Consider the following 25,634-nt stretch of genomic DNA (forward strand, 5'->3'; position numbering starts at 1 on the left):
GAAAGTGTTACACCTCAGCTCTATTAATTATCAGGTTCTTATAAACAAGAACCAGCTATTTTGTTGTCTATTATATAATTTCTATTGCTCTCTTATTCATTGTATCTCTCTCTCCCACTCACCTTGGGAACTATTATGCAGTGGTTTAAAATGTTCTATATTTTTCTATGAATGTGACCTAAGATATCATTTGATTTTCAAACAAAAACAAAAAGAGGATGAAGAAAACTTAGTTGAATAAATGATACAAAAATCAGTATAGTAGGTCATGTATTTATATATAAAAAAATCAGATGGCATATACAGTATGTGTGGCTAAAGAAAGTAAATCTTTAGGATTATCATGCAACTTGATAGTGAAATCAGAACCTGGTGGTATTAATAAACTGGAAGAAAATCAAATGTCATAAAAAAATCATTTTTTGTTCAAAGAACGGGGTCCAGCAAAGTCTGATGACGGAAACATACCATACATTTGTGGATGTTTATCATAGCTCAAGCAAAGGAAGAGCCTTAAAAAGGAACTGTAAGGAGAGGAAAATTCTTCACAAAATAAGGAAAACATGCCTCATGCTGCATGGGAGGAATCATGCTTAATACTGGCATGCAGAGCTAGACTGTTTCTTTTTAATTTCCTTAATTCAAGACGCACCCAATTTTTTCTTATATGGATACCCAAGTTCATCCAGATTGCTTAGGGCCCTGTTTCACACTGAGTGTCACTGCAAAAATCCCCCCATTTTGCCACAGTTTTATTTACAATTCTCGTTTAGGGAATGTGAATCATCGTAAATGAAATTGCTGGAAATTTCAGTGTGAAACAGACTGATTTTCACACTGTGTTATTAACTGCTATTTCTCTGCTCTCCACTAGGCTGATATGCCGGAGCTGTGTCTGATCCTGTGCTGCTGCTGCTATTTCTCTGCTCTCCACTAGGCTGATATGCCGGAGCTGTGTCTGATCACGTTTTTACATATCTCGGCACTCCTATCTCCTACATTCCACAATTTTGAGGGGATTGTCAAATTGTAGTCCCTCAGTCCTGCTGGTTCCTTAGATGGGTATGTCAAAGCTATCTTGTGAACCAGTGAGAAAGGGTGCAATTTGACACATACAGTACTCAGTTCCCTCCCTATTCTTAAAATTTGGAGTGTGTAGGAGGTATGAGTGCTGATATATTGTCTACCCAGTAGTGGTCGAACATCAAAGATAACTCAACTGTAAAGCATGTAATAGTCTGAGCTGTTACAATGGAATCTTTATACATTAGCTGAAGGAGCAGAGCATAGGGTGTACACAAAGATATGGTTGTTGGAGATTGTTGAATATGCTAGACCAGATTGGTACTTAAAGAGGAACTGTTGTGAAAATCTTAAAATTTAAAACGCATACAAATAAGTACATTTCTCCCAGAGAAAAATGAGCCATAAATTACTTTTCTCCTAGGTTGCTGTCACTATGTAGAAATCTGACATTACCGACAGATTTTGGACTGATTTTAAGGTAATCACTGAAAAAGACATCCTGGATATCCTCTCAAACCTTCGCCAGACTACCTGCGATCTGGACCCTGGCCCCACTAAGTTCATGTTGAAATGCCCTGAACTATTTACACCGGCATTCCACAAAATAGTCAACGGCTCCTTACAAGAAGGGTCGTCTTCCTCTACTCTGAAAGAAGCAATCGTCAGGCCTCTACTCAAGAAACCATCCTTAGACCCAGATGCTCTAAACAGCTACAGACCTGTCTCAAACCTCCCCTTTCTGGGAAAAGTTATTGAAAAGGCTGTCTACCTCCAACTTGAAGCCAGGCTCTCCAGAAACAACATCCTTGTCCCTCTTCAATCTGGTTTCAGGAAATATCACAGCTGTGAAACAGCCCTCACTCAGATTTGCAATGATCTGCTCATTGCAAGAGACAAGGGTCAATGTTCCATCCTGATTTTGCTCGACCTCTCAGCGGCTTTTGACACAGTCGATCATGAAATCTTACTCAACAGGCTACAAGAGTACTGTGGCATAGATGGCATTGTTCTCCGGTGGTTCAACTCCTTCCTGGCTGGCAGAACACAAAGGGTAGCCTTAGGGCCCTTCCTCTCCAACCCTGTACCACTAAAATACGGTGTACCTCAGGGCGCAATATTATCCCCTTTACTGTTCACCATATACATGCTGCCACTTGGAGAAATCATACAAAAACATGGCCTGACATATCATTGCTATGCTGATGACACCCAGCTATATTTGTCATTCAAACCTGACGTCACAGACCCTACTCCACAAATAAACGCATGCTTAGCTGAGCTTCAGGAGTGGATGAATAATAATTGGCTAAAACATAATGCTGACAAAACTGAGGTTCTTGTTATCGAGGGCCAGGGCTCAACAGCAAAGCAGCTCCAGTCTCAACCAACACCGCTAAGGATAGGGAGCTCAGACCTGAACAACTCAGACTGTGTGCGCAGCCTGGGAGTACTGATTGATGGGAAATTAAGCTTCAGGAATCAAATCTCAGCTGTTGTGAAACATTCCTTCTTTCACCTAAGGAATATTGCAAGGATTAAACACCTAATTCCTTCAGAGGATCTTCCAACCCTAGTTCATGCCTTCGTCACATCAAGGTTAGACTACTGCAACGTCCTCTACACAGGCCTGCATAAGAAAGACTTACGCCGCCTGCAATTAGTACAGAATGCCCCCGCAAGGCTGTTAACGAGCCAACCCCGCCATTGCCACATAACACCAACCCTGAGCTCACTCCACTGGCTACCGATAAAATGGAGAATTCTGTTTAAGATTGGCTTACTGACATTCAAATCCTTGCACAATCTGGGCCCTGGATACCTGAAGGACTTGTTGCAACTACATCACACCCCCCACAATCTTAGATCAAAAGGACGTAACACCTTGGTCACCCCCAGAGTCCACCTCAAAACCTTTGGAGACAGAGCCTTTTGTCATGCTGCCCCTACACTTTGGAACTCCCTGCCACACCCAATCAGGACAGCCCCATCCCTGGAAACATTTAAGTCTAAACTGAAAACCTACCTTTTCAGTCTGGCATTCATGAACATCTGACTATCTCCTCTGTAACACAACCCAGCCTGAAACCCTGTATTAATCTGAGACACAGCTATGCGCTTTGAGACCTATGGGAAAAAAGCGCTTTACAAATGTTATTGTATTGTATATTGTATTGGACTAGTTCATCTTCTCATAGGGGGATTCTCAGGGTTTTCTTTATTTTTAAAAGCACTTAGTGAACGGCAGTTGCTCCGTCCAACTGCCAAAAAAGTGTACAGTGAGCAGAGAGGCTGGCCAGCATCTTTGTATAAATGTTTTTCAGGGAGTGTCTTTATAAAGAATAAAGACCATGCTGAGAATCCCCCATGAAGAGATTGACATACCCAAAACCTGTCGGCAATGACAGATTTCTACTGCCTACTGTAAGTGACGGCAACATAGGAGAAAAGTAATTTATGGCTCATTTTACTCTGCAAGAAATGTACTTCTTATTTGTATGTGTTTTAAATTTTAAGATTTTTGTGACACTTCCTCTTTGAATACATCCAAGTGAATACGAGTTGAACCTAGAGAGAAATATGTGACAATGGAGCAGTCACTGTGTGTGTGTATATGTATGTATGTATATATATATATATATATATATATATATATATATATATATATATATATATATATATATATATATATATATATATATATATATATATATATATGTATATGTATGTGTGTGTGTGTGTGTGTGTGTGTGTGTGTATATATCATACAATAATGACAATCAGGATGACCAGCATCTGCATGTTACAAACCACACCCCTAACTGGGCTGAACAGCTGAGGAAACCAAAGCTAGTGGAACTCTTGAACTTTACATGCCACCAATGTGGGGTCCAGCTATCTTTTTAAATACTGGATACTGCACGTGTAAATCAAGCTGCCGGTTCATACACCTGCAGGAAGGCGATGGCACTAAACCACAACATCATCAGCTGGGGTCAAATGAAAATGTGTTTCACTTTTGTTGGAATGCATGCTTCTGATGCCTGCTGCTGCCATCTAATGGTGGTTTGCCTAAATGCAATGAAAATCCTGAATGGAGACAAATGACATAGAAAATAAATATAAAAATGTAAATGTCACATAGGCTGGCAGCAAGCATATTTTAAACAAATGGGCAAACACCATATGTAAAAAGGAGAAGAAGGAGAGAGGAGGTAAGGAGAACATCATAAGCGTAATACAATAGGGGACAGAAGGAAATGACTATTAATCAAATGCAATTAACGCTTCTGGCGGTAATCCCTAACTGAGCTTGGGCTGAGTGACAGCAGCTCAGAGCTGTAGTCAGTAAGCTCAGTTCAGGGCTGGCTAAAACCACCGTATGGACAGTTTACCTGGGTCCCACGCGTAAGCAGTGCTGGCTAGAGGACCCCAGTCTTCTCCCCCACAGCTGCTAGGGATCCCTATTACCTCTGCAACTCTTCTGGGGTCATGTCACCCAATCAGGATAGTGGAGCGGCGGTGTGAGGCATGAGATGTTTGGGGGGAGGGGGGTTTTCTCCGACGTGGGTTCATGGGAGAGTGAGGAAAGTACAAAAAAAAAAAAGTTAAATTATCTGATTGGCCCGAATTAGCATTGTGTTGGATACAAGTGAGTGTGCATCCAATGCAATGTTGTCATTTGCTTCCTGGCTGTAGCTGAGCTAACTGCTGTGATCTGTGTGATTTGCTGATCTACTTTTCTGCCTACCTATTACCGATCCCCCCCCCCCCCCCCCTCCCTGGATTTTGACTATTCTCTCTGCCTTCTGCCTGCACTGATTTTTGCCTTGACTTTGATTGATTTACTGTTGCCAGTTTTTTTTGCCTGGATTTTGACTACTCTCTGCCTGCTGCCTGTACTGACCTCTGCCTGGATTTGACAACTCTCTGCCTGCTGTTTGCACTGGCCTCTGCCTGCCTGTCATTTGCTATGGCATCAGCCTCCAGAAGGCGTCTCACTGCGGAAGAGCTGGTGGAGTTTGAGGACAGCGATCTGCAGTCACTGGCGGATTCAAGTGACAGCGACGCACCTGGAGATCTGTCATCTGACCTAGACCGCGATTCCTTCACCACCGAGGTCAGTGATGTCCACGTTTGGTGCCCCATAGACCATACTCAGTCTCCGCCACCGCCCCCACATTTCCCTTTTAATGGGGAGCCTGGCCTGAAGGAGTGCGAGCACAACAACCCCCTGGCTTACCTGCAGCTCTTCTTAACAGACACGGTTATTGATAAGATAGTGGAGGAGACTAACCGCTCTGCCACCCAACAGCTGGCTGCTCAACAAGGGCACTTTTCGAGGTGCAGGACATGGAAACCGGTCTCCAAACAGGACATTTGGTTGTTTTTGGGCCTAATTATTCTGCAGAGAGTGGTGGGGAAGCCCCTGCAGAAATGGAATTGGAGCACCAATAAGATCATCACAACCCCTTTCTTAGGAACGGTGATGTCCAAATATCAGTTTAGCCTTATCATGAAGTTCTTGCACTTTGCCAACAACGACACCTTCAAGGAGTCCAGCCACCCTGCGACAAAACTTAAAAAAAATCTGGGCAGTCTATCAGATGGTAGTTGACAACTTCCGGACCACTTATGTACCACAGAGTGACAGTCTGATGGCCTATGAGGGGAGGCTGAGTTGTGTCCAGTACATAGCATCCAAGTGGGATTGCTTTGGCGTAAAGTCATGCATGCTATGTAAGTCGGCAACCGTATACATTTGGAGCACTATTTTCTTCCCGGGAGAGGCACCACGTTTAACCCCAGATTCAGCGACTACGAAGTAGCGACATCCTCTGTATTGTTCCTTGTTGAGCCTTTACTGAACAAAGGCTACTGTGTCACCAATGACAATTTTTACAGCTCCCCTAAACTGTTTGAGTTGCTCATCAAGCATAAGACTGATGCCTACGGCACCGTTAGGCGTAACAGGTGGGAGATGCCATCAGCATTTGCCAAGCAGAAGCTAAACACTGTGGACATAGTTGCTTGGCAAAAGGGGAAAATGCTGGCTTTCCGCTGGCATGACACAAAAGATGTGTCTCTCCTCAGCACAGTCCAAGACAACTCAACTGTCACCGCCAGAACAAGAGGAGGAAAAGACATTAAAAAAACCTTATGTCATGGTGGACTGTAATTTCATGATGGGTGGTGTGGACAGAGCCGAACAGGTGAATACCTTTTACCTAGAAGTCCACAAACAACAACAAAAAAATGCTACAAGAAAATATTTTGGCATCTACTGGAACAAATTCTGTGGAATGCAGCGCAGTGACAGGCTAGTAACTCAAGCAGATTTTATATGGAAGATGTGTGAGTGCATCTGCCTAAAATATCAGACCACAGCAGATGCCAGAGTGGGGAGCCGTGCCTCCTACATTGTGAACCCGGAGCGCCTTATTGGCCATCACTTCATGGAGTACATTCCACCCACTCTGAAAAAAAATACACCAACCAGAAAATGTTATTTGCTGCTCTAAAACAATGGTATGATATAAAGGGGAAAAAGTCTGTAGGGAATCCCGAATGTACTGCCCTGATTGTAATGTTGGACTCGGTGCCATTCCATGCTTTAAAATTTACCAATACACGGGAGGTGTATTAGGTATACATGTAAATATTGTACAATAATCTGCTGCCTTATTTGCACAGTTTTACTATTTTTTCAGTTTATTGATACATTTAATTATTTCAACAAATTTGTGTTCTAGTCTTTTATTTATATGCAGAATGTCTACCAGGCTTTCATATTAACATATTTTGGTGAGTTATGACTTAAGAATTGGAGGCCTTAAATTCTTGAAAAAAATGTACCGCTTTTAGACTCATAATTCCAGACAGAAATGCACCGCCAGGGAGGTTAAATGGACCACAATTAAATAAGGGCCTCATCTCCCAACTAATAAAACATGGCCTGGTCCCCCATCATTAGGTCTTCTCTAAAAACTGCCACCCCCCCCCCCCCCAAAAAAAATCACTAAATTACATAAGAGGATACTAAACCTCGAGTAATGCCAATAAATGTCACTGTGTGTCAGAATGGTCTCTTCTCACCAACCCTGGGCAGGCAATAGCCCTGTCATAACCAAATGGGAACCAAGATTATAGGAGGAACAGTGAAATGGTTAAATTAGTGGAATTATCTTCAATTGGCGCTTATGAATATTTCAATTTTGTAGGTAAATGTAGTTATATACAAGCACCCCAAATCCATCTTTTCAACTACCACCAATTTTGATGGTAAAACCAACAATCATGGATGTTCGTAATTGAAGGCTAAGTATTACCCAAAATGATCCCTAGATCTACTCATTCATCAAAGCCAAATGAGCCAGCAGTTTCTAGTTTTAGGACTTAGGGCGCGTTTCCACTTGAGCGGAAACAGCCGCGAATCCGCAGAGTTTCCCCGCAGGCGAATAGTGTGGGGAAACTCTGCCATAGGGTGCAATGGTAACGCCGGCCGCATCGCTACCGCTAGTGATTCGGCTGGCTTTTCCATCCGAATCGGCGCGGGAGGCTGCGGATCACATAGCTGTGCATGGCACGGCTGATTGGATTCGTCTGCTTTCCCCGCAGACCTGGAAGAGCCGGCTTGCGTCTCGCAGACGCGCGACGCTCTAGTGGAATCGCGCCCTAACTCCCTTTGTTCCCAGAGAAGTGTTTGTGGGTGTTCCCCACCACTCCTTTTTAAGGGCCATATATTCTCAATTTAAAAAAAAAACTCCGACATGACTGACCTACATGTCTCTCTTACTGTAACGATCGGTGTCCGCACGCAGAGAGAATCAGATTATTGGTGGGCAGCAGACTCCCCAATAATATAGATATACACCGGATTATGAATAATCTGCAGAATCACTAATAATCCAGGTATGTCTAACCTCTGGACACCTATAGGTATATGAGTGTTTGGTGTAACAGTAATACTTTGAGTAAGGCACCTGCTGAGCAGGTGATAAGAAGCAGCCTGGAATACTGCTTATGCTGACACAGGAACCTTCCAACAGCCTGAGATTCTCCAAGGGGTGGAGTCAGGCTGAAGGTAGGAGGAACCTGCGCAGGAGTGACACCTGAAGGGTGGATGTCACTAGCAGGTCGGGAGACTATCTCTTAAGGGAGAGAGATAGTTCCCAAGGTAATAACAGATATCAAACATTACCTAGTCCTGGTGTGAGGTCCTAGGTCTCTACACTCTGAAACTAGTCTGATGCATAACACAATGATAATACAGTTCCCTAGTCTGGTGTGAGGGCCGTAGTCTCGACACCCTGGAACTAGTCTGAAGTATAACACAAATGATAATACAGTTCCCTAGTCTTAGGCGTGAGGTCCTTGGTCTCTCCGCCCTGGAACTAGTCTGGAGCATAACACAAATGATAATACAGTTCCCTAGTCTGGTGTGAGGTCCGTAGTCTCAACACCCTGGAACTGGTCTAAAGCATAACATAACATTAACATGCAAGAGTATTCTAGCTCAGTGTGAATTCTCAGGTCCGTCCTGGTTCTAACACACTGTGGGATCTGACTATGGTCTGAATGCTTCCACCTAAGTGTTTGCAATGGCAGACAACCAGCAACTGGCAAGCAAGCTGTATAAATAGCTGCTGGAGTCTGCCGCCCCGCCCAAGCCACTCAGCCAATCATGAGTCCAGCAGGAATCAGCTGATCCTCCTTATCAGCTGACACTTCCCCTGCTGGTATAAAAGTCCTGACATCTGGGCCGCGCGCGCGTAGCTCTCCATCTGCCCATGTGAACTAACAGGACCAGCCACACCACCCGCACGCCGCCGCGTACAAACTGCCGCGTTGGACGCGGAAACAGCCGCCTTGCTGTCAGTACCCGCGGCGGCATTTCCGCGTTCTCTCGTGGTGCCAGGCACACGTCTCCGCATGCCAGCCGCTGTGCGGGACGCGGACTCAGCCGTCCTGCCGTTGGAACACGCGGCGGCTTTTCCGCGTTTCCTCACACTTACATAATTGATCAGACTTGATGATCCCTTACCTGTGGAAATTGCTCAGAGGTGTTTAGCCAAACTCTTTAATTGGTTGGATGGTTTTTCCATTGTAAAAAAAAATTCAATTGCATACATCACCATGGAGGAATTAGTCAATTAATTCATTAATTCTGCACGTATTAGCCTGGAAAACCATTTCCTTTGGGGAAGCTGTCAACAGAATGTGCAATAGCCACACTTGTGGCTACCTGCATTCCTCATTTTTCTCAACCAACAATCTATAGTTGATTTTCTAAATTCACTATGAGCTAAAAAGTTTCTCAAGTTCTTAATTCTTTTAAATGACACACATGGATTCTCGGTACATTTTTCCTGCAATAATGGATCTAAACTCAAGATAAACTATTTTTTTCTAATAGATTTTCTTATGTCCTGCTCCAGTAGCCTCCCTGGCGGTATGGACGACCTGAGTTCGTCCAGCAAAAACTTGCAAAAAGTGGTAATGACGAGCTGAGCTCGTCCATGCCGACAGGGAGATTTCCTGTTTCTCTGCCCTGCCGGCTGCATTTTTTTCTCATCAGAAGGATTCCCCAGGATGGCTGGATGCCTGACTGCACGCTGTGGGTAGCGATCTGTGCTACCCACAGCGTGCAGAACAAGCATCCAGCCACCCTAGGGAATCCCTGGGCAGCCAGCGGGGCAGAGAATGTGCAGGGGCTCCCCCTTGTATGCGGAGGCTATGTGGAGGGGGATCCCCCGCTGTGCAGGTGGGGGGATCCCCTTCAATGATGGCAATGTGGGCGGGGGATCCCCCTCTGTGCGGCTGGGGGGATCCCCTTCAATGATGGCTATGTGGGGGGGATCCTCCTCTGTGCGGGTAGGGGAATCCCCCTTCAATGGTGGCTATTTGGGTGGCCTATCCCCCTCCAAACCCCCTCCCTCCCGATTCCCCCCCCCGTCTCAGCCCGTCGAGTAAATGGGTGTACTCACGCGAGGGCTTTCTCCAGCGACGGCTGCTGCGCCCTCCCTCCTCCATCTCCGAAGTCTCGTTTGCCGTACAGTTACATTACGAGACTTGGTGACGTCACCAAGTCTCGTAATGTAACTGTACGGCAAACGAGACTTCGGAGATGGAGGAGGGAGGGCGCTGCAGCAGTCGCTGGAGAAAGCCCTCGGGTGAGTACACCCATTTACTCGACGGGCTGAGACGGGGGGGGGGATCGGGTTTGGAGGGGGATAGGCCACCCAAATAGCCACCATTGAAGGGGGATCCCCCCACCCGCCAGAGGGGGATTCCCCCCCCCCCCACATAGCCATCATTGAAGGGGATCCCCCACCCGCACAGAGAGGGGATCCCCCGCCCACATTGCCATCATTGAAGGGGATCCCCCCACCCGCACAGAGGGGGATCCCCCGCCCACATAGCCATCATTGAAGGGGATCCCCCCACCCGCACAGAGGGGGATCCCCCTCCACATAGCCTCCGCATACAAGGGGGAACCCCTGCACATTCTCTGCCCCGCTGGCTGCCCAGGGATTCCCTAGGGTGGCTGGATGCTTGTTCTACACGCTGTGGGTAGCACAGATCACTACCCACAGCGTGCTAGGATGGGGGGGGGGGACATCTGGCAACCTATAAATCTGGCTAAACACCTGGCTCACTATATACCTGGCTGCACATCTGGCTCACTATATACCTGGCTGCACATCTGGCTCACTATATACCTGGCTGCACATCTGGCTCACTATATACCTGGCTGCACATCTGGCTCACTATATACCTGGCTGCACATCTGGCTCACTATATACCTGGCTGCACATCTGGCTCACTATATATACCTAGCTGCACATTTGGCTACCTATACATCTGGGTCTTATACTCACCATTGGCGTGCTAATCCCTCGTCGCGTACCTCTGATAGCTTCCCCAGTGTCTTCTTCCATGTCCCTTGGCGGATTTTGTTTCTCCCTCGGCGATCACATGTCCCCCGTTGATCGGCGTTGATGACAACAGCGTCATCAACAACTTGCAGAAAACACTTTTTTAAAAATTAAATTCAATACAATAACCTGTATTGAATTCAATTTACAAAAAAAAAAATGAATTGCAAAAAAAAAGGTTGAAAATTATTGGAAATTAATTGAAACACTTTTTGCACAGAAATCCTGGGGAAATTGAACGCCAGGGTGGTTAAAGAAGTATGTGAAGTGCATAAATAAACCACCAATATTCTCTTTCATCCTTCTCCTATGTTTTTAGATTTTAATATCTGATCTTTTTGTTTTCTCTAATGCACAATCTGGAAGTGTGGCATCATATCGTTTTTTTATAAACCCTTCTTCAAACGGCTTTCTTGGTTTAAAATGGTCCTTCATTTCTGCAGTTTCTTCTAAGCCTTATCATCCAACTATATGGAAGGCTGTCTTTGAGAGAAAATGGGGGGGGGGGGGGTAGCTTTCATCCTGTAATCCCACACTGTTGGCTGTTCGATTCTTGTAGGTCTTTAGAACTTCTTGGCTATGTTGCATTTGGAGAAAGGAAAACACTGCATTCCTACATATAAGCACAATGCACATATAAGTAAAATGTAGTGGGAGTGTTGTGGTTTTGGCCTTTTTGCTTCATCTGGGCTTGGACAGCTTGCCATCATTGATGGGACAATGAATTTTGAGAAAACACAGAGAATTCTGAAGGAAAATGTCAAAATATCTGTAAGTGAATTGAATCTTAAGACATCAGCGATATTATGACCTTAAACACACAAGTAATTTTACTGTAGATTAAACCTTACGCCAATTAACATTTTGTAAATATGAAGTGAGATTAAAAACAAAAAAAACAGATACTTAAGGAGAGGGAAGGCTCTGGGACCTATAGTCAGGTAGCCTACATTTTTTTTAAATTATTTTATGAGCCCACCTTCGCCTCACTTTAAAGCATGCACATCCTGTGAAGAAACCCTTAAACATCCAAGAACTGAAGCTGTTCTTTATGGAGTGAGCTAAAAATGTATTTGAGCTGCAGGAGTTGCTACAAACATTTAATTGCAGTTTTTGTGTTTGCACAAGAGAGGCACACCAAATATTGAGCATCTTCATCTACTTGCAGGACTTAATAGGAAATAGGATCATGGTTTAGGTCTTGTTCTTGTTAAAATTATAGACAATTTTAAAGCATCCACACGTGTTCAAACAGCACTGTAAATAGAATGAGTTGAACAGCTGACTGAAGAGTTCAGCTATACAGTCACATTTCAATAGTGGCATGACATGGCAAACTCCGTATTGGTAGATTTTATCATAAATCTTTTTAACATTAGCTTTTGAACTGCACGCATCCAGCTTTATGCAGGCCAACACTATGTGGCCATTGATCTGTAGATTCTTTTTTTTGTTTTTGGTCCTGTAGAATTTATTGAGCAAAATTTAAAGGGACCTGGGCTCAAATCTCACAGATAGCCAGCGGCTAACACAATGTCCTAAAATAAAAGATGGTTGGTGCCTTACATCTAACAGGCATGTGGTTTAAGACCCTCTGCCGGCGTCAAGGCCAAACTCCTAGAGTGGTTCCTTCGCCAACGGTGGATGCATCCTACATATACTGATATAGGATAAAAACCTGAAGAGCAAACTCGGCTGAGGTCGCCCACATGGCTAACCTCTTAGGGTGCAGTCTGACGGGGACGGACCACCAGACACATGTCCAACCATGGATATACTACGTTGCAGGCATCCCACATACATACTGCATGTTATTTTTAGGTAGAGAGGTGGAAAAGTACTGAAAAGTACTCTATGTGGTGATCAGAAAAACCTCAAGGGCTAAACGGCTAGGGAGAGGGAGGATCAGGGGTTAATGGGCAGGTATGGGGTTAATAGGATAGATATGGGGGCAAAATATATTTTTAAAAAATGATAAAAGCCTACCACGTTTCAGTCTCTCTCCCAGCTCCTATCATCACTGAACACTGATTGACCGCAATCTCTGGTGTTACTAGTTGTAACTATGTGTATTCTTTACTAAAAGCCTCAGATTGGCGCTGCTGATTACCAGGATGCGTCGGTATGTCCTGCATTAGCCCTGCTCAAACTAGACACATGAAAACGTCCAGTTTGAGTTAATGAGTTAAATAACAGGGGCTCATAATTTATCTGGTATAGAGTATTGCCAAAGTTGTACAGTAGCTACTGCAGTGATAATTAAAGAAAATCACTTTGGTGAGGATGTAGAATCCATTTCATTATAGAATGGTGATGATTTGTGATGGAACACAGTAGCCCCCAGAGTGAATTTTTATAACGTGATAGGCATTTGATGCATTTTTTCCTTCTATTTGGTACAAACCCAATGCTTCCCCAGCTCAGTAAGTGATGGTATTTCCGCTATGGGGACTCTGTTTATAAAAAAAAAAAATGTGCCATCTGTGCTACATATGGAAGATTTCCATGTGCCTTCTGCCATGGTTACAGCTGTCACTGGGATACTGACACAAACAGCAAAAACTGCTGACAGAGACACAAACCCTTCCACACACAATCTATAAATAGAACAAAATATTGGTAAATTAAACTAATGCGCGAAATAACTACTTATGAATAAAAAGTAGGGTTTTTTTTCTTCTTTGAACCACTTCGCACCTTTGCCCACTGATGCACTAGAGCAGTTTTGATATTTTAGCTATATAATCGGCAATTATTTCATTACTACTGAAACCTTAGTGGAATAGTTTTTTTTTTATATTATTATTTTTATAAAAGGGGAGGGGGAATAGATTTTCCTTCTGTGCTTTTTCCCTTTTTCCCCGGTAATTGTTTTATTTCTTAATTTAAAGGAATACTATTGATTGAAACGACTTTTTTTTTTAATACTCTATATTAGTGTACACATTACCACTAGTGCTAGGGGCACTTTATTTATTCACCCAGGTCTCTCTCTTGCTAACCCTGCTTAAAAATTCATTTCTCACACAGTTCATAGTAGTTTGGGTCACCCTGAGCTGCTTGATTACTCTGTCACACAGCTCACAAATCTATTTCACTGTGTCACTCACAGCATACAGGAGACATGAGGAGAAACAGGCTGTTCTGAGGCTGTAATATTGCTGGAATATAACTAGCTCTAACACTAGTCTGTGTTTACACTCAGACTGGCTGCCTGCTTGAGGTGATTCACTCCAGGCTGCATCCACTTTACAAGCTGCTGAGAGGGGCATTATTAGTATCTTTATCAGTCAAGAGAAGCAAAGATAATAAACACACATTGCTAGAATCTTTAACCCCTTACCACGATATTAAGATTCTTTCAGCAAGGTGATAATTAAACTATAAACTGAGGAGTTGATAGCAACTCCCCTGTGCAGAGACATGGTCTAGCCCTCTGGGAGCCCTCAGTATTTAGATATATTTTGTATCTAACACTGAAGGAGGATTTTACAGCTGAGAGGAACAGCTGTGTGAGGAATCAAATTGCTCCTAGTACTTGTCCTAATGTGTGCTACAACATACAGCATTTAAAAATAAATGCGTACATCGATAGTATTCCTTTAAAGGATAAAAATTAAAAAAATAAGAATAAAAAAACTGTTTTCATATATTTTTATTTTAAAATTGTCACTGTAGATAATAAAAACTAATTAAATCTGTTATCTACTCCGTTTATTTTAAAACATAATTTTTGGGGGGTGATTCAATGTACGTTGAAGAGATAATTTAATCCTGTATAAGAAGTGCCCTGTTGCTGCATCCTCCTGTGTCCCTCTGTCCTTGCATTGTGCATGGCCTGCATGAGTGACACGCGGACGGTCACCGGGCAGCAAGGAGGACGGTGGACATGTGCTCATGCGTTGGAATGCAGCCATGCGCGTGGGTCCTGCCTGTGCATTGTGGTGGGTTGTCGCAGCCTAGGCCAAGTGCCCATTTTTCAATACATGGGCCTTTTTAATTAGTTTTTAAATAAAGGTATATTCTGCATTATGTTTTTTTTTTCTCTCATTTCACTGCAATGATATATAAACAATGTCTAAAGGTAAACTGGGAGGATGAGGTTTATAGAAAGTGTAAGTAGTTGCTTTATTATGCAGGAGGTGTGGTTTAAAAAGTGGGAGGGTTTTTAGGAACTGGCAAAACAGCATTTCTATGGTAATAGAATGGTTAGCTAAAATGTGCCCTGATGATCTAGGTGTCCCACCATCTTATATATAGCTTTCTTTTGTGTTTAGTGAAGCATTCTCTGGGGTCTTGTGCTCCCCCTTCTCTTCATATATTTTGTTTTTGTGGTAGTCTAGTGGTTACCATATTCAATTTAAAACTGCCTAACGACCGCTCCACGCATATTGGCGTGAGCGGAGCGGCAGCCCCAGGACCACGCCACGCCAATTGCCGTGAAGTGCTAGGGGCGGAGATTGCAGGGGATCGCACGCACTGCTCTGCTTGTGTATCAGCCTCTTATTGCCGATCGCCGCTAGGAGACAATAACACTGCACAGCGCTGTACTGGGGACAGCCGTGTGACGCAGCGGTCGCACTGGAAGGCACTAAAGCGATCCGCTGTGATAGGTTGGTAAGGGGAGGGAGGGAGGGAGCAATAAAAAAACAAAAAATAAAATAGGTTGGTTTATTTAAAAAAAGAGTAAATATTTACAAAATCAAACATCCTGGGAGCTATTGGAGCCCACCAACAGAAATCTCTGTTAGTGGGCAGAAAAGGTGTGTGTGTGTGTGTGTGTGTGGGGGGGGGGGGGGGAATCACTCGTGTGCTTAGTTGTATTGCCCTGCAGCGAGCCCTTAAAGCTGCAGTGGCTTAGTTTGTAAAAAATGGCCTGGTTACTAGGGGGTTTAACACCAAGATCCTCAAGAGGTTAATGCATTCTCTGGTAGTCCAGTGGTCCCTTTTAAAGCATTCCCTGGTAATCTAATGGCCCCTTCCCATTCCCACAGGTACCCCTTCATTCCCTGGTGGTCTAGCGGAATCCCTCTCCTCTTTAAGCATTTTCTGGCAGTCTGATAGTGTCCCCTTCCCCTTTAAGCATCTCTCCAGTGTCCCCCCACATTCCTTTTAAATCTCTGGTGGTGTGTCAGCTGCCCTTGTGTCCCTGGTAGTTTAGTAGTCGCCCATTAACTCCCCTTTCAGAGATTGGTAGCAGAGGAAGCATGACTGAATAAGTATGACTCATCCAGGATCTTGTGGCAGAGGGAGGGCCAACTGCACGCACTATGCTTTAACCCGGCAAAATCATCCCTCCTGGTCACCCCCCCCCCCCCCCCCCCCACCCCTCAGATTCTTCCCAGATACCCCCCTGTGTACTGTATGCCTCTATCCCCCCTGTAATAACCCACTGATCACCTGTCAATCACCCCCTGTCACTGCCACCCATCAATCAGCCCCTAACCTGCCCCTTGCGGGCAATCTGATCACGCACCCACACCATCAGATCGCCCGCAGATCCGACGTCAGATCACTTCCCAAGTGCATTGTTTACATCTGCTCTCTCCTCTAAACACCCACTAATTACCCATCAATCACCCCCTGTCACCACCTGTCACTGCTACCCATCAGATTATACCCTAATCTGCCCCTTGCGGGCACCCAATCACCCGCCCACACACGCTCAGATTGCCCTCAGACCCCCCCTTATCAATTCTCCAGTGCATTATTTACATCTGTTCTTCCCTGTAATAACCCACTGATCACCTGTCAATCACCCATCACCCCCTGTCACTGCCACCCATCAATCAGCCCCTAACTTGCCCCTTGCGGGTAATCTGATCACCCACACCATCAGATCGCCCGCAGATCCGACGTCAGATCACCTCCCAAGTGCATTGTTTACATCTGTTCTCTCTTCTAAACACCCACTAATTACCCATCAATCACCCCCTGTCACCACCTGTCACTGCTACCCATCAGATCAGATCCCTATCTGCCCCTAGGGCACCCATTCACCCTCCCACACCCTCAGAACGACCTCAGACCCCCCAAGACCCCCCCCCCCCTGTGTACTGTATACATCTATTCTCCCCTGTAAACACGTGTCAATGACCTGTGAATCACCTGTCAATCACCTGTCATTCACCCGTCAATCACCACCTGTCACTGCCACTTTTTAGATCAGACCCTAACCTGCCTCTTGCGGGCATCTGATTAACCTCCCACACCATCAGATTGCCCCAGACCTACCCTCAGATCACCTCCAAAGTGCATTGTTTACATCTGTTCTGCCATCTAATCACCCACTGATCACCCATCAATCACCACCTGTCACTGCTACCCATCAGATTAGACCCCTATCTGCCCCTAGGGCACCCAGTCACCCGCCCACACCCTCAGAACGCCCTCAGACCCCAGCCCTGATCACCTCGCCAGTGCATTGCTTGCATCTATTCCCCCCTCTAATCACACCTTGAGACACCCATCAATTACCTCCTGTCACCACCTGTCACCCCCTAGGACACCTACCCATCAGATCAGGCCCTAATTTGCCCCGTGTGGGCTCCTGATCAATTGGCCAAACCCTCACATCCCCCTCAGACCCCCTTCCGATCACCTCCCCAGTGCATTGATTGCATCTATTCTCCCCTCTAACCACCCCCTGAGACACCCATCAATCACCTCCTGTCACCCCCCTAGCACTCCTATCCATCAGATCAGGCCCAATACCACCTGTCATGTAAAAGGCCACCCTGCTTATGACCGGTTCCACAAAATTCGCCCCCTCATTGACCACCTGTCATCAAAATTTGCAGATGCTTATACCCCTGAACAGTCATTTTGAGACATTTGATTTCCAGACTGCTCACGGTTTTGGGCCGGTAAAAATGCCAGGGCAGTATAGGAACCCCACAGGTGACCCCATTTTAGAAAGAAGACACCCCAAGGTATTCCGTTAGGAATATGGTGGGTTCATAAAAGATTATTTTTTTTTTGTCACACGTTAGCGGAAATTGATTTAAATTGTTTTTTTTTTTTCACAAAGTGTCATTTTCCGTTAACTTGTGACAAAAAATAAAATCTTCTATGAACTCACCATACTCCTAACGGAATACCTTGGGGGTGTCTTCTTTCTAAAATGGGGTCACTTGTGGGGTTCCTATACTGCACTAGTATTTTAGGGGCCCTAAACCGTGAGGAGTAGTCTAGAATCCAAATTCCTCAAAATGACCTGTAAATAGGACGTTAGGCCCCTTAGCGCACCTAGGTTGCAAAAAAGTGTCACACGTGGTATCGCCGTACTCAGAAGAAGTAGTATAATGTGTTTTGGGGTGTATTTTTTTACATACCCATGCTGGGTGGGAGAAATCTCTCTGTAAATCGACAATTGTGTGTAAAGAAAAAAAAAATCAAAAAATTGTCATTTACAGAGATATTTCTCCCACCCAGCATAGGTATGTGTAAAAATACACCCCAAAACACATTATACTATTTCTCCTGAGTACGGCGGTACCACATGTGTGGCACTTTTTTGCACCCTAAGTGCGCTAAGGGGCCCAAAGGCCAATGAGTACCTTTAGTATTTCACAGGTCATTTTGCGACATTTGGTTTCAAGACTACTCCTCACGGTTTAGGGCCCCTAAAATGCCAGGGCAGTATAGGAACCCTACAAATGACCCCATTTTAGAAAGAAGACACCCCAAGGTATTCCGTTAGGAGTATGGTGAGTTCATAGAAGATTTTATTTTTTGTCACAAGTTAGCGGAAAATGACACTTTGTGAAAAAAAAAACAATTAAAATCAATTTCCGCTAACTTGTGACAAAAAAAAAAAAAATCTTCTATGAACTCACCATACTCCTTTTTTTATCTCAAAAGTTTTATTGGTTTTGAATATAAAATGCGATACAACTGTGCAATATCAAAGTGCATTTTACAGATAACAACTTAGTGCAAATTTAAATTCAGTTTAAGGTACAACAGAATCTGCAAAGGCAGGAAGCATTACATATATAAACATTGTGGATATCAGCAGCACTAAGGCAACAATTGCTGATATCCCCAGTCAACAGTTAACTTAATGGGGTAATATTAAAAATAGTAGACCACCGCACAGAAGCGGTGGTTCAAAAATCTTGACCGTTTGTACCTGTCGAATTTTTGTGTAGATCAGGGGTCAAGAGGGTGTTAAAGTTAGTCTTATGAAAATGACCCATGGGCTACTCCAGAAGTATAAGAGGTGTTATATGGCTAGCTTCATTGTTTAGTGGATCATCCTGATGGGACAGTAACCATCAGGGAAGAGGTAGGAGAGAGAGAAGAATAAACAGAGGGGGGAAAGGTGATAGGAGGGAAGGGATAAGAAGAGAGTGGTGCCGAGCAGTATCTATCCCACCGTGATGCTGTATTTCAGTGCATGGGTGGTACCCAGGGAGGCCTTTATTAAATTATACAGCTGTGAAAGACGCAGGAAGCCAATGGGCATAGTGTACAAAGTAAGGTTTCCAGACCTTTTCAAACTGTAGGAGAGTGTCATTTGTTATAGCTTTCATTCTGTCGAAACAGAGGGCGTGACTAAGGTTGCATTTAAAGGCGTGTAGAGGAAGAGCTGGGGATCTCCAAGAGCGGGCAATTACACGTTTGGCAGCAAGACAAATGTGCATTAGTAATTTATGTTGGTCTTTAGATATGTCTGGGGGTTTAATACCCAGTAAGGCCACTTCGGGGAGTTTGGGGATCTGTAGTCTAACTGAGGAGTATATTACCTGATATACCCTACTCCATAATCTGTGCACTTTTGGGCATGACCACCATATATGTAGAAAAGTGCCTTTTTGCCCACATGCTCTAAAGCATAAGTCGTTGTGACCCGGGTTGAATTTTGCAATTCGGTCTGGAGTTAGATACCACTGAAGCAATACTTTGTATTGTGCCTCTACTAGAGCTGAACTGATGGAGACAGCTGGGGTACACTTCCATATATACTGCAGGTCCTCGATATCTAGGGTGATATTAAGGTCTTTCTCCCATCTAGAGATATATTGTGGTTTGGGAAGATTGTAGGGGGAGATTGCATTTTTATAGAGTATGGATATAAGTCCTGGAGCGCCTGGGTTTGAGGCACAGATATGTTCGAAACAGATTCTAGTGAGTAAGGATTCATGGGGTCTAATATATCTCCTAATGAAATGTGATATTTGTAGGTATCTAAATAGCTCTGCGTCTGGGATTTGTTTGTGCTCCTGTAAGTAAGCAAAGGATTTGGGAGAATTGTCAGTCACTAAGCTGTATATTGAGGTTAGTTTGTTTTGTTGCCACCACACAAAGGCTGAAGGGTTATGGAGACCTGGAAGGAAGTCTGGATGGCCCAAAAATGACATGAGAGGTAGGTGTGGGGATTGTAGCTTTTCCTTGTGTCTAACTTGACTCCAAACCTTTAAGGAATGCATCAAGAGTGGGTTTTTAATAGGTTTACGTTGCGCGGTAGTGAGCCATAAAAGGTTGCGGAGGGACATGGGGGAGCAGATCGAGTGTTCAATGTCACACCATATGGGTGGTCGGTCTTCCTCATGCCATAATGTGAGTTGCGCTATTTGTGCCGCTTTGTAATAAGCTGCCACATTAGGGACACCCAGGGCCCCATCCGTAGTGAGACGGTATAGTGTGGTTCTCGAGATACGGGGTCCTGAATCCTTCCATATAAAGGAGTAGAAGAGAGATTGTATTTTCTTAAGATAGGGGGAAGGCACAGAAACTGGTAGCACCCTAAATGCATATAGGAACTTGGGCAAAATTGTCATCTTGATCGCTGCTATCCGACCCAGCCATGAAATCACGTACCTCTTCCAACATTCTAACAATTTGGAGACCTCATTGAGCAGCGTTGGGAAATTAGCTTTAAATATTGAGTCGTATGAGTTAGTTAAATAAATACCTAAGTATTTTAACTTGTGGGTCTCCCATTTGAATTCATAATTTCTTTGCAGTTCTAGGGCAGTTGTGTCTGGTAAGTTGATATTTAGTGCTTTGGATTTTAAGTTGTTTATCTTTAGGCCAGACATATCTTCAAAGGTCATAAGTGTGTCAGTAAGATTGGATAAGGAGACTTGGGGATTTGATAGTGTGAGAATTACGTTGTCTGCATACATGCACAGTTTGTGCTGTTGTCCCGCCACAGTAATCCCCTGTATATCATTGTGGTTATTTATTAAGAGAGCCAAGGGCTCCATGATTAGGGCAAACAACAACGGCGATAGTGGGCATCCCTGTCGAGTGCCTCTACCGATAGGAAAGGTTGTCGATTTGTGCCCACTATATTTTACATATGCGCCCGGGGAGTAATAAAGAGCTCTGATCCAAGTGATGAAATTGTGTCCGAAGCCCCAGGTCGATATCAGGGTGAACAGATACTCCCATGATACTGTGTCGAACGCTTTTTGTATGTCGAGCGAGAGAAGCATCATGGGAGTATCCGCATCCCTTGCTCTTGTTATTATATGTAGGAGTCGCCTTATATTATCACTTGCCTGACGCCGTGGCATGAAACCCACTTGATCCCTACCGACTAGGTCTTCTATGCCTCTGTTGAGCCTTGTAGCCAATATTTTAGCCAGTATTTTAACGTCATTGTTCAACAAAGATATAGGTCTAAAATTAGACCAAATAGTATGGTCAGTGTCTGGTTTTGGGATCATGCTTATACATGCGAGTAATGAGTCTGTTCCAGGTGTAACTCCCTGTAATATTTTATTGAATGCGTTTGTTAATGGTGTGGTCAGGGTATTAGCAAATTTTTTATAATAAAGTGCAGGGAAGCCATCTGGGCCTGGTGCTTTATTAATCTTGAAAGAATTAATAGCCTGTGTGACTTCCTCGGTTGTAATACGCTGTTCAAGTGCGAGTTTAAAAGATTCCTCAATAGGGGGTAGGGGTATGGTTTTGAGCATATTGTTCAAAAGTGCTGGATTGGTAGATAAGGGTGGTTGGTATAGTTTAGCTAATCCTTGGTGAAAAATGTCAACTATTTTCTCAGGGTTACTTGTAAAGGCTCCATTTCCTAGACTCAGTTTAAGTGCTTTAAAGTGGGGATCTATTCGCCTGAGGCGTCTGGCAAACATTGAGGTGGGTTTGCTACAACCCACAGATAGTCTATACTTACTCCATCTCAGGTGTTTCTCAGCTTTATCTGTGAGGAAAAGGTTTAAAGCTTCCTCGGCTCTAAACCAGATTTGCTTATTTGAAGCCGTGGGATTTGTATTATAATTCTCAAGAGACTCAACATATTTCTGCTCTAATTGCATTTGTTCTTGGGCTCTTCTCTTTTTTCTTTTGGATGCAATAGCTATAAGGTGTCCTCGTAGGACCGCCTTATGTGCTTCCCAAATTATATAGTCTGATACCTCTTCATTGCTTGGGTTGAGTTGAAAATAGTCTTTTATATGGGACTCTATAGTGGCGACCACGGCTGGGTCGGACAGCAGGGACTGATTAAGGGTCCAATGTGGTTCAGATGGTTTAAAAAGTATAGAAGACAATGTGATAAACACTGCATTGTGGTCTGACCAAGGAATGGGTATTATTTTGGCGTTCACCAAATTAGGCAATAGGTTGGAGTGTGTAAAGCAATGGTCGATTCGGGATTGCGTACTATGCGGGTGAGAGAAAAAGGTGAACCCTTTCTTAACAGGGTGTATTTCCCTCCAACAGTCTACTAAATAATATGTTTGTATGAGTTCACTAAATTGCTTAGCTTTACGAATGTCTGTGGAGGACGGGTGCGGCTGTAAAGGGTTGTCTTTGTCTAGGTGGGGTCTCAGGGTGAGATTAGAATCTCCGCATATAATTAGTGTGCCTGCTGAGTGTGTATCCAGAAGGTCAAGTAGGTGTTGTAGGAACGGGAGTTGGTCAGTATTAGGTGCATAGTATGAGGCGATTGTCACTTCTATGTCTTGTATAGATCCTAATAAAATAAGATACCTGCCGTCTGAATCCCTAATTTCTTTCTTACAAATGAAGTTGACCGATTTTCTAAATGCTATTAGTATGCCTCTTTGTTTTGTTTTATTGCTGGCGGTATAGAATTGAGGGAATGTGTTGTGCAGATATTTGGGTGTATAGCTTGAGGGGAAGTGCGTCTCCTGTAGGCATACGATGTCTGCATGCGCCGCGCGAAAGGCTGAAAATGCCTTAGTGCGCTTCACTGGGGAATTGAAGCCCTGTACATTCAGGGATAGGATATTAATTGACATGATTCGGTGTGTTAGGGGTGCAGCGTTTATGTTTCCCGGGTGTGCACTCAGACAATGGGATAGAGCCGCTCGGCAGGAATGAGAAGGGCTGGGGGATAGAAAAGGAAGTCGAGGTAGTATAGCAAAGAAAGAAGGAGGCTGTCAAGAGAACTGACAGTCTCAATATTGTAAGGTGATGCTGTAAAGCATCAAATTGCGCCCGTGGGGTGCCAGTCATGTGACACTCGTCGGGAGCCTGTGGGAGCACATAGTGGTTAGGGAGATGATATATAAAACGTAAAAAAAATATGACCGTCAAGCTGTCTACGGAGTTTTAGCATTACTATATTCTGTAATGGCTCCAATGCACACTGCACGTCCGCCGTCTGTATGGCAGCCCCCCGAGAGAGCCCGCAAGAGAAAATGCAGCAGTGGCGGACCCGGCTAGAACAAGACCGCCGGGACGGCATGCGACACATATAACCATCGCGGGACCCCCCAGGAGGCAGGCGGGGCAGTCCACCACCGCGACTCATGTCACCCCACCAGCCCCCCGAGAGACCCCACGAGAGAAAACGCCGCAGTGGCGGACCCAGCCAACACAAGGTGGCCAGGACGGCATGCATAACGTATAACTATCATGGGGTCCCCCGGGAGGCAGGCGGGGCAACAGAGCCCTCATAACAAGCTCAAATCAGCATTAATCATTATGCTTGCTTTCTTGAATACTTAACCCCAGTACACCTGAATGGAGGCATTTCCGGGCGAACAATTTACAGAATTAAACTTGTGAAACCTGGTAGCAGTGAATCAAATTATATAGTGGCAGGTTTCCGACTCTCCTTACACTCGAACTCTCTAGCTTAAACCTAAAACCAGAAGGGAAGTAAAAATAGCATTGTCTGCTCCATACTCTAAACGGTAAACAGATATTCGGGACATTGCACGCATGCATATCCATAACACAGAGTTAAGCGCACGCACAGTGTACAAGATATGTAGAGACTGCACAGGAGTTGAACACCTGAAAATGGTTCCAATGCACACTGTACGCCAGCTGTTAATATGGTAGCCCCCCGAGGGAGCCAGCAAGGGAAAATGCCGCAGTGGCGGACCCGGCTAGAACAAAGCCGCCGGGACGGCATGCGAGACATATAACCATCACGAGACCCCCCAGTAGGCAGGGGGGGCAGACCGCCACCGCAACTCATGCCATCCCACCAGCCCCCCAAGAGACCCCATGAGGGAAAACGCCGCAGTGGCGGACCCGGCCAACGCAAGGTGGCCAGGACGGCATGCATAACATATATCCATCATGGAGCCCCCCGGGAGGCAGGCGGGGCAACAGAGCCCCCAGCAGAAGCTCAAAACAACAGTAATCATTACATTTGCTTTCTAAAACACTCAGCCCCAGTACACCTGAATGGAGGCACGTCTGGGCGGACATTTTGCATATTTAAACCTGTATATCCTGATAGCAGTGAATCACATTATGTAGTGGCAAGTTTCCGTCCCTCTTTATACTTGAACTCTTTAGCTTAAATCTAAAACCGAGGGGGAAATAAAAAGTAGCATTGTCTACTCCAGACTCTGAACAGTAAACGGGTATTCAGCACATTGCATGCATGCATATTCATAACACGAGGTTAAACGCACATATAGTCTACAAGATATATAGAGACTGAACAGGGGTTGATCATATGAGAACATATGAGAACATATGAGGACTTGAGGATTATTATGTAGAGTAACCAAAGGTGGAAGGGGGCTAATCCTCCGTCATGAAGTCAGGATAGGGTTCATAGTGATAACCGTTGGTGCGCACATGTGGTATATTGGCCTGCAGGTCTAGATGTGATTCCAGTAAATAGGCAGGCCGGTGCGGAGAAATAGTGATTCCGTATGGATACGGAGTCAAAGGAGTACAGTACAGTGTTGAGACTATGTAATCCGTAGTCCACAGGCCACTAGGACCTGAGAAGATAAACAATCAAAGTACTTATCTGCGCCATCACGGTACTCTTTGGAAGACCTGTGAATAAAGCTCCTTCAGTGCCTGAGAGCGACTTTTGGCGGTTCGCTGTTCTTTCGGTGAAGCAGGTGCCTGGGTAGGTTGTGGCCGCGCGCCGGGGGACTGGCGCGGGGAACCCTGTGATTGTGGGGGCTGTGGAGGTAAAGAAAAATTCAGCAGACGGAAGCATTCTCTGGCTTCATCCATGTTATGGATAATTTGCTGTTTTTCTTGCCATTTGAAAATAAGCTGGAAGGGGAAACCCCATTTATAACGAATGCCTTTATCCTTCAGTGTAGTGAGATATGGGCGCAGTTCTTTACGTTTAGCCAGGGTGCCAGGGGCCAGTGTTATGATCGCTGCTGCAGCAGGGATTGCTGGCAGTAGTAGTGCTGCAGCTCAGGCAGTTCTGATCTCTTTCCATGCAAGCTGCATAGCTTTGTCTGCCTT

General features: G+C 44.7%; 1 protein-coding gene across 26 annotated transcripts in view; it reads left to right on the forward strand.

The window, feature by feature from the left end:
* Positions 1 to 25,634, forward strand: part of GPHN (gephyrin) — a 468,752-nt gene that overhangs the window by 134,329 nt on the left and 308,789 nt on the right. The window contains exon 1 of one of the 26 annotated variants that reach the window (XM_068253310.1): positions 3,368 to 3,447. The exons of the other annotated variants lie outside the window; for them this stretch is intronic. Within the exon in view, the coding sequence (XP_068109411.1) occupies positions 3,425 to 3,447 (23 nt within the window). The 5' untranslated portion in view covers positions 3,368 to 3,424. Of the gene's footprint in view, positions 1 to 3,367; positions 3,448 to 25,634 lie in introns of those variants that run through there. 26 annotated transcript variants of the gene reach the window in all.

Source organism: Hyperolius riggenbachi, chromosome 9 (genome assembly GCF_040937935.1).
Source record: "Hyperolius riggenbachi isolate aHypRig1 chromosome 9, aHypRig1.pri, whole genome shotgun sequence".
In the NCBI taxonomy this organism is placed as follows: Eukaryota; Metazoa; Chordata; class Amphibia; order Anura; family Hyperoliidae; genus Hyperolius; species Hyperolius riggenbachi.